The sequence below is a fragment of the Anthonomus grandis genome, chromosome 7 (assembly GCF_022605725.1).
Source record: "Anthonomus grandis grandis chromosome 7, icAntGran1.3, whole genome shotgun sequence".
Classification (NCBI taxonomy): Eukaryota; Metazoa; Arthropoda; class Insecta; order Coleoptera; family Curculionidae; genus Anthonomus; species Anthonomus grandis.
Window position 1 is genome coordinate 3613652 of NC_065552.1, and position 15131 is coordinate 3628782.

Below are 15131 nucleotides of genomic sequence, written 5' to 3' on the forward strand. Positions count from 1 at the left end.
AAAAGCCACTAACAAAATCTTACTCTCTTTTCAGCATCACCAGGGTGTAAGCCCTGAACAGGCTGTAGGTGATATGCATGCCTGTGGTCAGCGTGTAAGGTTCGCAATATTTGAGATTTCGAAATTTGTAGTTGTTGAGCTGCCTTGTGAGAGCTCAGCCTTGGATTATTATCAAAAGTGCGCAGTACACGATTTTCATTATTATTTCTCTGGTTTCGGTATTGTTCATTATTACCACGTAGACCAAAGTTCCTAAATTTTTGATGTGTTCTAATGAACACGCGAGCATCTGGAATTCTTCTATTTGGATACCGTCTTCGATATTCAGGAACTGCCGCTTCCGCATTTCCATCACAAAATTCATAACAAAAATGAATATCAGCGTATTCATTACTTGAAAAACGCGTTTTTCACAATGCTTTTAACAACACTGTTAACAATAGCAAAATTAATAAGTTAACCAACGCAATAATTTGACTTACTTAAATAATTAACTGTCGTACAATAAAATACAAACAAACCGTCTTTTGTTTTATGCATGCATTGCCTTCTTGCCGGCATTATTATATTCATTATTTATTTGAATTTTGGAATCCAGATTCTTGTGTCTTTTTTAGAACCCAACAGAATAATTTAGTCTTTAATTAAATTTAGTATTTTCATATTTTTTGTTTAATGAAAAAAAAATCAGCATTTATAAAAATTTATTTTTTTACTCGCAAACAGTGTGTCGTACGACAAAAAATAAAGAGATCTTTTTTATTTTAAATTAAACAAGGATTTCATAAAAAAAAGAAATAAAAAAAAAACAGTGGCGCATCATTTTTTTAATTAAAATTGTATGAAGGTCGGCCCGCACACACGCCACTGGTAAATAAAATTAATAATTTTTGCACAAAAAGATGCGTCTTAATTAACTGTCTAAACGTGCCAAATTTCATTAAAATATCTAAAGTGGTTTAAGAAAAATTAAAAAAAAATATTTTTTTAATTAGAATTTTGATACCCTGTAATTTTTTAACGAATCATTTTTCGAATATTATTTATAATAGCAAACCTATTATTTTTTCGTTCTCCGTCGGCCATTTAATTTTCGGCCATCGAAACCGGACCACCCTGTATAGCTATTTAACACTTTGTATGCGAAACAAACATCATAATACTCTCTTCTGGTAGACAATAGACTTAGGTTTAGGTATGACATAGTAAGTCCACTGTTTAATATTATTCCAGACTTAGAGAGTGTATATGTGTCAATTCTGTCAATACGAATATGAAAATATGGACACCAAATAATGTTAGAAAATTCAAGTAAAAATATCACATATGCAATTGGAGTTTAATTGCATATCATTTGCCTGGCACCACAACAAAAACAATGACACAATTATCTTGAAGTTTAAGCACATCAATCCAAGATGCTATACTGATAAAAAGCTTGAGGTCATCAGCAAAGATCATCAGTGATACAAATAACTGCACGAATTTCTGTTGGTGCTTTCTCCTCCTTTTTTTAAATTATAATATGTAAAATTTGATGTAAACATAAGGAAATAAGACTGCCTGTTTTACAGTGTTTTTTATTTATTTCTTTAGTTAATTGTAAACTGTAAGGTGTCATTTCCAGCCCTTAAGAATCAATTTTATTTAAGTCCTAAACCTGCGACACTTTCTTCCCATTTCACACTAAGGGCGTTAAACTTTATTAATAGTGTAATTACCTTTAGAGACTTGAACATGTATTAACATTAAAATCTTGTATTTCAATAGTCTATCCCATATACAGGGTGTTACAAAATTCGGTGCAAATATTTTAAGAGCTTATTGTTGGAGTCAAAATAAGACTTTTTTTCCTATAAACATGTGGCCTAAAATGCACTCCCTTAGAGCTATGGCCCGCGCAAATTGCTTGAAGAAAATCGATTATTTGGAACCCTGACTACAGTTTCGCGTCAAATCTTCTGAAAATTTGCAAATCTCAGTCTCTTAGGTGCTCTTTTCATTTTTCGTGGCAAAATTGATGTAAATCCACTTTTAGAAGAGCATTCAGAAGGAGTTACACTTCTAATAGTCCCTATCTTATGTTTGCGATAAGAAAATTAAAAATCTAGCAATACCATTTAGTTAGGTATGAAAAAATCTAAAATTTTTGCCTTTTGCATTTTTTTTACACAATTAACCATTTTCGAGAAAATTTTTGGTAAACGAAGGGGAACCATTATTAAACTTCTAAAACTATCAAATAGAAAAAACGAAGTTGGCCATGACTGCTTTCATTTTTGTCAAATCAAATTAATTGTAGCGAAAAAATGCAAGAAAAGATAGTTTTAGATTTTTTCATGACTAACTAGTGTTCTAGATTTTCAAATCTTATCGGAAACATAAGATATAGGCCTTCATAGTGGTTCCACCGTAATTCGTTTCCTAAAATTGCGTTTACACCATTCTTGGGACGCAATATCTCAAGAACACAAAAAAAAACGGAGATTAACAAATTTTCAAAAAGTTTAACGCATAAATGTAGTCAGTAATCCAAATCATCAATTTTTTTCAAGCAATTTGCGCGGGCTGTAGCTTTGAGGTAGTGCACTTTGGGACACATGTTTATAGAAAAAAAAGACTTATTGTTTTGACTCTATTAATACGCTCTTAAAATATTTGCACCAAATTTTGTAACACCCTGTATTATTAATTAAATAAAGTAGATGAATTAAATCTTACTTGTGCCCTAACGTCGGCATCAAATTTCGAAATGGTGTTGACCAAAGGCTTCGCCCAGCCAATATGAAGTACCGGAGTGGCGCTGCCCTCCTCCCACTGGCAAATCCCGTCGTAAAATCTCAACAAATTCGCAAAACATTCCGCCTTCTTTAATATCGTGTTCGCCTCGAACCCGGAACTCTCCATTTTCATTATATACGGGATCAGTTCGTTTGCGATTTCTAGAAACTCTTTGTAGATCTCCTCGTCGTCCCTTGAATAGTTATACCTTAAAAAATTGAACAATATTCCATAAATTTTTTTGATATTATTAATTATAGCGCTTACAATCTTATCACATCACTGGCGTTAGCCCAACTTTCAAAAGCTTCTTTGTACATTTTATGCCTGTAGTAATAACCTCCCTGATAAGTGTATGGGTAGACATGCTGGTTACTGTAGAACCTTCTAGCAGCCTCTATAGCTTCTTCAAATAACTTACTGCAAGATATATCCGACCTAATCGGGGAAATCTCCTCTAAATCTCCAAGGTTTCCTATGGCCATCGGATACTTTTTTAAATGCCCCAAGTCGTAGAGTAACCAAAGTAACTCCTGTTGCAACTCCGCAACTTCTATGGCGTCAACGTTGGCATTTAGGGAAGGATTTATCGCAGAAACTAGTGCCGCCACCTCCATTTCCCTGGTGCAAACCACTGGTTTATTATTGACATATAACCAAGACCTTGCCGAAACTCCTTTGCCGATTTCTTGACCCCTTTTGTCTTCGTTACCTTTACCGTGCCACGTCACTTCTGCGGTTTCTGTCATTAAAAGACAATAAGTATTTAAATAATATTGTGTTTTTGAAACTCAGCTCTTACCCGATCCGTTAGGGCCAAAAACGACCCAAGCATGGTCCTCGGATAGTGCCAGATGTACATCGTCGTAGCCTAAAACTTGACATGCGGCTACTACAGCGAAAGCCACACCGAAACAGTCTAGTTTACAGCCAGTCAGGTAGCTGTAGAGGCTTTGTAAATGGGCTCTGTCTTTGTAGTAGCTTCTTGTGAGGCTGTTCCATATTACGTCTGATACCTAAGGAAATTTTAAAAAAGAAATATGTCATTAATTTGAAACCATTAAATCTCAAAAGTTTAAATAGGCATGTTGCAAAAAAATTAAAAAATTACCAATTATGGAGACTAAAAATTAAAATTACCTCAGTTTTTTTTAAATCCTCATTAGGTGCACCCAAAATGAAATATTTGTCAAAAAATCCTGAAGCTTTTAAAATTGCACGTGCTCTTTTGAGACAAATAAAGGAGTTCAGGAAGGAGATTGATGGTATTAAGAGAGAGTTGGAAGTGATAAAGAATCAAAAATGTTCACATGGTAAAGGGGTGCTTGATACCAAAAAGATTGTTACTGAGATCCAGGAAAGGACAGATAAATAAAAAAAATATTTTTAATGCAATGGAGGCAGGCAGCAATGATTTAGCAGGAAAAAATTGAAGACAATAAAAAAGTGGTTCAAGAGGTCTGCAGATTAATGTACAGCAGAATGCCATCAGAGTAGATATGATTGACAGAGTTTTAAGACTGGGTAGAAAAAGAGAAGGCTTTGTGAGGCCTTCAAAAGTTATTTGTACTAACCCAGTATTTGTTAAGTACGTTGTAAAACCTAAACAAAAAATTCAAGACTCTCAATACAGGGTAAACTATGATCAAACTTCATCGCAATGAGAACAATTCAAGAAGGCCCTAACAAGGGAATGGAAAATGATAGTTATCTTATTTGCTACATGAATGGCTGTCCAGAGATTATGAAAAAAGATCCCTTGGCTAGGAATAATAGAAAAAACTAAATGAAACCCCATTGCAAATGTATTACCACAACGTTGGTGGGTTATGAACCAAGTTAATAGAATTGAATAGTTCACTAAGTTACACAAATTATGACATTATTGTTTTGGCCGAAAGCTGACTACATGAAGACATTTTTTCTGAACTTCTGAAGAACTGTGTTTGAGTAATTACAGTGTATTTGTGTGCAAACAGAAATGTAGAATTAACAACCAAAAATTGTGGGGTGGTAAAGGTGCTGATAATGGTTAAAGACTCTATTCAGGCTTCAATTATCACAAAAACAGAGGAGGGCTATGAGCAGATCTATATTATTTATTTCGTAATTTATTTTATTTGTAATAGGGTTTTCTCATCTATTAATAAATAAAAAGATTTTTAACCAATGGTTATACCCTGCGATCTCTAATTGCCAAAGTTGACCCACATTGAGCTTAATTTCACATCTATAGATGACGCTAAGGGGAAAAAATGCAATCTTTAGAACATTACATAAGGTGACAAAACAGATGTTAAAAAAGTGTGAATTTAGTGAATTTTACTGATTCTGGCATTGTTTTGTGCATTTAAAATTTAGAAAGACTTAATTTTTTACTTGTTTCTTTGCACTGTATTTGGAAATTTGTAGATAGATAATATTTATCTTATAAATTTTTATATTAATGCCTTTATATTAATAGGTTTGTATTATTAGTTAAATAGAAAAAAATATATTAAAAGTAAAATAAAACAAAATGTGTACATTTAATAAGCTTCACATCAAGTATCAGCATAAAATACTTAAAGAATCTTAATCTTATTGGTGTATATTAATCTTTTTACGATTTATAAAAATTTGTTGTTTAGGTCCCCTGAAACCACTGATGTGCAAACCTGAAAATATAATTACTGCCAGATCAGGAAGAATTGAAGATGTATGCCATTTAAAAGCAGATGTGTTCTAAATGATCAGTTCTTGGATACTGAAATGCAAAAAAACCTTAGACTCTACTTAGATATAGTTTAAGGATTTATAGAGTATAAAAAAAACTTTGATAAAAATGAAAGCCCTTTATGCAAATTGTTTCATACAATCTAAAAACGAAAAGAAAAACTTTGTGAATCTTTGATATATTGTCAGTCTTTAACTACTGCAATGTTGTGTAGTTTCCCAGTTCAGATGTTATTTTAGACGTTGCAGTACATTGAAAATGTATGCTCTCACTTCATGTACAACTTGAAAAAACATGACCTTGTTTTGAACAAAATAAATGAGTTAAAATGATTCATGATATAGTTGTTCGACGGCACTGTGTGATATAGTGACTGACATAGTCACTTCTCAAGATTCTGCAAATGCAACTGTCTTGATGCTATTGGATTATTTCAAAGCATTTGATATGATGGATCATAATATCATGATTGCGATTTTAAAATATATAGGCTTTAAGGAGGCTTCGCCTTCTTTAATTAATTCATTTTTGTCAGACAGAAAACGGCGAGTTTTCCTTGAGGGAAAAAAATCAGAATTTTTGAGTGTCAAATCAGGAGTACCTCAGGGTAGTATACTTGGCCCATTTCTATATAGCATATATACCTTTAACATAGTAAATTCCTTAAAATATTATAAATATCATCTCTGTGCAGACAAGACTCAAATTTATTCATCATTTATACCTAGTTTAGCTGCAATATCAACAGAACAAATAAATAATGACTTAGGGGAATTACTGAAATCTTTGAAAGATCATTTACTGAAAATAAATCCTGGCAAATTGACAGCCATTTCATTCTGCAATGAAACTTATAAAAACCACTTACAGAACAGTATAAAACTTGAACTAGGCAACAATATAATAGAATTTAAGGATTAAATCTAGGCTTAATATGGGATTATAAATTAAAATTTAAAGAACATATTACTTTTTGCTTAAAAAAGGCATATTCAATGTTGTTGTATCTCACAAATTGTCTGAAATCGGGTGGCTTAATATTTATAGCGACGCATTTTACATTCGCAGTTTTTTTTATAAAATTATTAAATTTCAATATCCTCGAATTATTAATTTTCAATCCGAAAATTAAATCTTTTAACTATACCACCTCATAAAACTGAATCATTTAAGACTATTATTATATAGTCATTTACCTAACAAATTCCCTCTGTAATTAATAAATACAAAATAATGGAATTTTCTTTATTGATGCCAGTCTTCAAAAGAAACTTTAAAGCCAAATTGGTTCAAGAGCATTAATTTGCACTATGCATCATCACACTTTGCTATCATCTCACTATGCTTTCTCATTTCTATCTGATCTTACTTATCTTCTTTTCTTAATTACTCTCTCTGTCTCTCTTTCTCTTATCTTTAATTATTTCTCTTGTAATTTTTAAACTGAAAACTATAATGTTTTTTTTGTTGCTCACTGCTTTGCGGCCATGTATTTTTTTCATATAATTTTTCCTTTGCTCTAGTAGCTGCCTCTCTTTGGAGGCAAGCTGATGTAGCTTTTTATTCTGAATAGTTTATAATTTTATTATGTATTATTATTTTATTTATAAGCATATATATTTGGGAATAAATAAACTATTATAATAATAATTATTATTAGGCTTTGCTGAAGGGTCTCTGAACTACCTGCTCTTAAGCAATTCGAGAACAGAGGTCCTTTACTTTGACTAAAAAAATCTATATGTCCAATTTCCTGTAAGAGTTTTTTTTTAAACAGTATATCATGAAAATGGCAGTAAAATCAATCATTGAAAGGCCCTGTAGGGTCAAACTCATGTTGATCAATCACAGTCTTCTTTTTTAATTTTAATTATAGTAGATTGCCCTACTCCACAATACATAGATGCTTGTTCAGTTTTTTTTTTAAGGGCAGCTTAAAAGCATTATTCGCACTTTTCCTCATCACCAATTCTTATTACATTTGCAATAACCTCAAGGGTCTGACCTTTCAAAACTTTATTTTTTAAATGTTCCATATTACTGATTAAGAAACCACGATACCACCAAAAACTAATATAAACACCAAGGAACAAAATTAACATGATATCACAACATAAACAGATATTTGCACACTTTCAGAAAAAGATGGGCAGTTCTAAAATAGTAGGTGTGTACCTATGTGGGTAAAAGGCTACATTGGCAGGTTCTAATAGAAAAAAGCGATTAATAACTCTGTCCCCAAATCATTTACCAATATGAATATGTATAATAAATAATTAGATTAAAACATGTTTGATATACCTAATGTTATTAGATTAGCCCTTTAAGATACAATTGGTAAATAATAAAAAGACAACTCAAAAAGTATTAAAAGGATACAAAGAGGATTAACGGTAGATGCAAGTCATAAATTATTAATTATTTTATATATATACTAAATTTCCCTTTCTTGATAATCCAACTATCATAATACACTAATAAATTGATAATTAAACTAATATAATACCTGCATATACAAATATCATAATTTATGGGTAATTCCCAGTGGGACAAATTTTGGGGCTTCCGCTATATACTCGTAAAGTTCATTGTTAAAAGTTAAAAAAATGCAATGTTGTCAGTCATATTTTTCTTCTTTTAAGATCAAAATAGAATAAAGTAAAATGTATGCAAAACATAGCTAAAATTGGCAACTCAGTTAAACCCAACTATTGCATTCTTAACATTCTTTTGCCGGCTACAGATTCAATAGATAAATAGTATAGTTTCTTAAATAGGTCAAAATTTGGTTACTACCATAGAGGAGCTAATGTAATGTGTGGGTGACTATAATTCGAGTATTTGCACAGTAACAGCAACTCATTAGTTACTAGAAGCAATATTGGGTCAAAGAGTTTGAGGCCTACAGTTTAACAAAATATTTTGATATGGGTGATTATTATTAGATTATTTAATAAATAAACAACAAATTCCTCAGGTAATAAAACTTGATGATAAAACAAGGTGCATCAAACTGCACTTTTAGTTATATATTTACCCTCTTGACAAGCTCCCTCGAAGAGTAGACTTTTGTCTTATTGGGCTCCACCGATCCAGTAACAATCAAACGAAACTTTTCGTATAATTTCTGCACGGTTTCCAGCTCGAACCGGGGCAAATTGTTACTATCCGGCGTATTATCCGCAATTTGACCTGCCCCGTTTGTCCTGCTGGTCAGTTGATTCTCGAGGAGGCCGGTGACGATCGACAGTAAGGCCAAGTCGGGTTCCGCGGTCCCGTCCAATTGGTTCTTAAACAGTTTCACCACGCTGTTTATCGTTTTTATAGGGAATAACGCTTTGTCAACATCCCGGAAAACCTCCATGTCGCACTTTACATTATTTTTGTTGTTTTCTGCGGTCGTTTTTGATTCGCAAATTGCGTTTTTTGTTTCCGTCTGTCAAAGGTGTCAAACTGGTGACAGAATAGACAGACGATGGCGTCATATAAACGTTGCTACATATCAAAATCCAGCGAGTATTTAATGCGTACTAACTTCACTATTGCCGTTGACTGGATTTACATCGGATACTTTTATTTTTAGTAAATTTGCGAAAATCGTAACTCGTTACTACGAGAATTGAGATTGTTGCTCTTATAAATAAATAAATAAAAATAAATTGGGCCTTTATTTTATACTCGGCGAAGGGCAGCGAATGCTGTTAACTTAACCGAGTACACATGAAATTACAATATTCTATCAAAAAAACAAATAAAACATACAGACCAATATTTAATGAACTTAATATACAAAAAAAACAAAAGTTTAGACTTAAAAAAAAGAAAAAAATAACTCACCTACCGCAGACCGTATGATTTATGGTAATTTCCCACCTTTATTAGGGAATTATTGGAACAGTCAAGTATTGCTAGCAGTATTTAAGGAAAAAAGCCGTATTTTATTACTGCTAGACCTTATATGATATGAGATCCAATAATTCTTTTAGCAAAAAAATCATTAAGATTTAATTGTATCATTGGAAACAATTAAATCTGAGAATATGGCTAACTTCATTCAAGTTAATAACTTGGTTTACAACGGAGATTATTGCACTTATAATCAAATATAACAAAAATTATTAATACCAGATTTTTAAAAAAGACTTTATTTAAATATTATTAGTCTAAAAAAGAACACGGATCCGATAAGCTTTGACTCAGCTTACAGCAGATACTTGTATAGTTTGTAATTTAAAATATACAATTTTATTTTAAAGACACAACAACAGTAAATAAATAATTCGCTATTTCGTTAGCCGCGTTGTAAAAAATTCATTGAATTTTAACAAAAAAAATTAAAATTTCATTTTGCCATAGAATCTCTTTCTTGAATAGTTTTCTTTGAATGAAGAAAATCCGATACAAAATTTCAAGATTTGCTTGGAAGTTGCCAGTGTAAACTTACTAAGCAATAACGTGAGGCTAGTATAAACATTGGTCATCTATAGTCTTTGCTACGTAGCAACATCAAAGTAACTTAATCTTGACAATTTAATAGAAAAAAAATCATTTTTGCAAATAAGTGTTTCAAATCTGTATTTTATAATTATTAAAAACAAGTTTTAATTCTGTGATCGGTTGCTACATGTTAAAGCCTAGAACAGATGCGTGGCTAAGTTCAATTTAATCATCAACTTAGTTTACAGCGGAAACTTACGTCGGGTTCTAACCAAAACTGGTTAGGTTTACACCGCATATTTACGTGCAAATACAATCAAAAATTTATTTCAGATTTCTGTATCAAGAATTTAAGAAGCGGGTCCCCGGAAAAAACGGTAATTAAAGTCAAAAGAACAAAAGAAAGAAGGATCCCCTGCTATAAAAAATAATAATAATAACCTAATGCATCATAACATACTGAGTGTAAAACGTTGTTCCGGCGAGTGTCCGACCGGAAACCGGAAATTTGGGACGACGGCCGAATAAAGAGCGTCGCGACGCTCGAATCGCGTCTTTTGTTCTTTACTGGGCCAGCTAATATTGTTTAAGCACGCGAATCGCACATGAAACTTTTAATCTTATAACTAAAAACTATTTGACCAAATATCATTTTTCTTTTAATATTATTAATTCCTAATATGTAATAAGACCATATCCATATTTCATATGCTAAATATAAAATAAAACATAGGTATTTCAAAAGAATCTTTTAGTTTCGTTTTTCAAGTCACGAACTTGATGTACTCTTTTTATTTTTGTAATTTTATATCGATTTTATCATTAGAACGATAAATATTCTTTTATTTCGTCTTGTTTTGCATGCTTCAGGTGATTTAGGACTAAATCCGGGCAATATCCAATAGATTTTTAAGTCGTTTTGAATATTGTTTAATTTTATTTTATATTATGATACAATTTCGTTTTATAGAGGCTTATAATAGAAAACCGAATGGAAAGTAATAAATAAAGTTCGGAAAAGCAATTTAATTTGGTTTGAAGGATAAGCCCATTAGAATATACAGTGTTTTACATTAATTTTTTTTTTCTGGAGTTTGAGGACATTTTACATTGAGGTCTTTAAGGACATTTATTATGTCTTCCAGGTAATCTTGAATATTTTTCCAGGTTTTTGTGGTACTTCTTAATTTTATTCTAGATATTGCACTTATCTTATTTTTGTGTTTTTCAGAGACCTGGAAAAAAATCTATAGAAGTATATATATACAGGGTGGCCATTTGAAAACGAAACAGAGCCTATTTTTGGTCCCTCAGAACATTTGCGAAAAAATCCTCGGACCCGTCAATTTTTGATTCAAGGGGGAAACATTTTTTTGCTAGTTTCGCCCCCCTGAGGGCAAAGTCCTAGCGGGGGTGACAAGGGCCCCCAAAATTTTAAATGGAACGGGGGGTCGAGTGATACCTTATTTTGAAGGTGTAGAAGTAAGTTTATAAGTTCATTTCATAACAATTAAAATATCATAACTTATCCTTGTACGAATTATTATACTAACCTGATTAAGCAAGGTAACCTAGTTAGTAAATAGGTTTTATTATTTTGATACCCGAATTCCAATACATCGTTTAGAAACGTAAGCAATTATATAAAACAATAAGTGTAAGTGATGAAAAGTTGGTAGACAGTCATAAGTAGTCTTTTGAATAAAGATATTTAAAAAGGGCTCTCATGTGTTATAATTGATCCCGACATTACATGGCGATCCTGCCAGGATGGTAGCACATTCATATATGTGTATATTGTTAGCAGAGTGCTAAAGTGTGCTAGTGGTGTGCTAAGTTAGTAAAAAAAAAAATGAAGTAGAACTCAAAATGGGAACTCAAAATTCAAAGTCAAGTCACCAAGAGTTAGCTGAAAACGGAGTTGTCAACTCCAACTTCATAGTACAACAAGAAGAAGTCCATGTCTCCAAAGACGTAAAGGTGTTGTTGTACATTATAGTGGTAGTTTTGTTATTATTGTTCCTGCTTAAAGGTTTCCAGTTACATAAGAAAAACCTAAAAAAGAAGTGGCAAGAAAAGAAATCATGCTGTTTCTGTCAGCAATATTGGAGCTGTTTAGTGTCAGAGTGTTTATGTGCTAAGTGTTCCTGTTAATTACTGTAAAAGTTCAAGTGTCACTGGCAAGTTCTAAGACAGAAATCAAGGTAAATAAAACTCGTTAACTGTGTTGCATTAGATGTTTGATAATTTTTTTTTGTTTTTTGCATATATAATAAACTTAATATGTATCTAGCCTGACGGTAAATTAAATAAAATTAATATGAATTTTAATCGGTACTGCAAAATATAGGTAGGGTAAGTTTAGGATTTAGTGGCATTATGTAAAATGCATTATAAATGTTGGGTACTTTAGGAATATTAGTTATATATATATTTTTTTTCCTTGAACAGTTTTAATGCCAACCTCTTGGAGTCAAATTCATATAAAGTTAAACAAAATAAAACAAGATATCGTTAATCAAGCTAAACGTGTAATTAAGGACCAAGTACCCAAGAGCGAAGATGTGCGAAATGAAATTCGCGATAATTTAGTTCAACTTTTTAATGAATTTACAACTATACAAAAAAAATACTGGAATAGTCTCGACGAGACGCAAAAAAATCTATGTCGTCAAATTTTTTTGCATATTAGGCATAAGGTTGTCAGAGCATTTCTCATAATCGATGTTAATTTTAAGGTTCCTACATCATGTACGGAACAGATTGACCCATTAGTATTAGACGAAGACGTTGACCCAATTACCAAAATCGAAGATACAATCGAATTTAAGTTAGATAATACAGCAAACACACAATCAGACAAAATGCCACCGACAGCGGTAGAATTCTTTAATTTTGCTAGTAAAATTGTGCCTCAAGACTTTGACGGTTCCCCAGAAAAATTACGATCTTTTATAGATGCTCTCGAAATACTAAAAAATAATTCAGAAGGTCATGTAAATAATGCAATATCATTCATTAAAACTCGTTTATCAGGTAAAGCTAGGGATTTAATTACGAATGAAAATACGATTGATGATATAATTACTTGTTTAAAAAATGGTATAAAAGGAGATAATTCTAGGGTTTTAACTGCTAAACTTCAAAATCTTAAGCAAAACAATAAAGACTCGATTACATACTCATCAGAAATTACAAATTTAGCAGAGAAGCTAAAAAGGGCTTATATTGACGAAGGCGTACCAACAGACATTGCCAATCTCTATACGACCGAGATGGTAGTAAAATCATTGAGTCAAAATGCCAACACTGAGAGGGCTCGTATAGTCATGGCTCTCATGTGTTATAATTGATCCCGACATTACAAAGGTATTTTTATGTGGATTATAACCCTAAAGTTTTAAATTGTTACTATTTGCCTAGTCGATACAGGGGCTAATAAAAGTTACAAAAAAATGTTAAAAAGTATAATTTTAAATAAAGGGCTTAAAGATAAAATCAATCAAGTAAATATTCAAAATGTTGGCCTTCGACTTCCATACAATAATACAGGTTTTGTTCAAACCTTTTCGTACATTTTGCAAAATTTCTGGGGTGATTTGACGACATTCATCAATTATTCTTTGTCGCAAATGGTCTAGCGATGTTGGCTGACTAGCATAAATTTTAGTTTTTAAATGGCCCCATAAAAAAAATCTAATGGGCTTAAGTCCGGGGAACGAGGAGGCCATTCAATAGCTCCTCTTTTTCCAATCCATTGTCCTGGAAACGTTTGGTCCAAATATTGACGAACCCTTGCAGCATAGTGGGGTGGCGCCCCATCTTGCTGAAATACTAGACGATTTTCCAAGTACTCGTTGTTATTTTCTAGTATCTCCACTAATGCTGGATGAATTGTATTTTCTAATAACTCCAGGTACATCTCTCCTGTTAAATTGCCAGGTAAAAAAAAGGGGCCTACGATATGTTTACCAAAAATGCCAGCCCAAACATTTAATTTTTCAGGATGTTGTGTATGCACCTCACGAAATATTCTGGGATTTGAATCAGCCCAATAGCGACAGTTGTGACGATTCACAGTACCGTTTAGGAAAAAGGAGCATTCGTCAGAAAGACATACATTAAATAGAAAGTGTGGATCATTGGCGGCTTGTTCAGATATAGTTTCACAAAATTGTACTCGCCTATCAAAATCGTCTTCGTTTAGTTCTTGTACGAGATGCATTTTGTACGGATAAAACTTGTTTTTATTAATATCTTCTGAATGCTGCTTCTCTTAATACTAGACACGGTTGATAACTTCCTTGTGCTCAGTGTAGGATCTTGCACAATATGGCCTAAAATAGCTATTTCTGAAGCTTCATTCACCACTGGATTATCCATTTCGCGCTTTTTATTAGCCACAGACCCAGTTTCCCTAAATTTTTGAACCAATTCCAAAATGTACTTGCGATGGACCTGTCGATTAGGGTGTTGTAGTGTGTTAAAGAGCTGGGCAGTTCTATTAGCATTTTCATTGTTCGCAAAGAAATGAGAAATTATTTCAACTCTTTCAGCAAGTGAATAAACCATTATCACATTCAATGTTGTAACTAACTAGCTTTAAAGAGCTATTTGTTTGACACACTATGATCTGACAGCAGTAATTGACAACCACTATTAAACTTCAAAATGTTGCTATAATAACAGTCTCAACAATAACCAAGAGTTCCCTTGCAGAATTGGCATAGATACCTACGGGTATTAAAAAAAAACAACAGAAAGTACGGTTCATAATGTAGGAGAACAAAATTTTTGGTATTTATTTAATTGCTAAATTTACAAGCATTTTTTTTCATAAAAAATGTTGACATGTTTTTGTAACTTTTATTAGCCCCTGTATCGACTAGGCAAATAGTAACGATTTAAAACTTTAGGGTTATAATCCACGTAAAAATACCTTCAAAATAAGGAATCACTCAACACCCCGTTCCATTTAAAATTTTGGGGGCCCTTGTCACCCCCGCTAGGGCTTTGCCCTCAGGGGGGCGAAACTAGCAAAAAAATGGTTCCCCCTTGAATCAAAAATTGACGGGTCCGAGGATTTTTTCGCAAATGTTCTGAGGGACCCAAAATAGGCTCTGTTTCGTTTTCAAATGGCCACCCTGTATGATGATATATGGTTTGTAGTAATCTATATGCCCCTCGGACATTTGAC

General features: G+C 32.5%; 1 protein-coding gene across 3 annotated transcripts in view; it reads right to left on the reverse strand.

The window, feature by feature from the left end:
• LOC126738254 (menin) overlaps window positions 1-8935 on the reverse strand; it is a 33739-nt gene extending 24804 nt beyond the window's left edge. For all 3 annotated transcript variants that reach the window (XM_050443496.1, XM_050443495.1, XM_050443493.1), the window contains exons 1-4: window positions 8535-8935; window positions 3584-3797; window positions 3049-3523; window positions 2722-2989 (exon numbers count right to left, since the gene is read on the reverse strand). In XM_050443496.1, the coding sequence (XP_050299453.1) occupies window positions 2722-2989; window positions 3049-3523; window positions 3584-3797; window positions 8535-8861 (1284 nt within the window). In that variant the 5' untranslated portion in view covers window positions 8862-8935. The remainder of the gene's footprint in view (window positions 1-2721; window positions 2990-3048; window positions 3524-3583; window positions 3798-8534) is intronic.
• Window positions 8936-15131: the final 6196 nt, after the last annotated feature.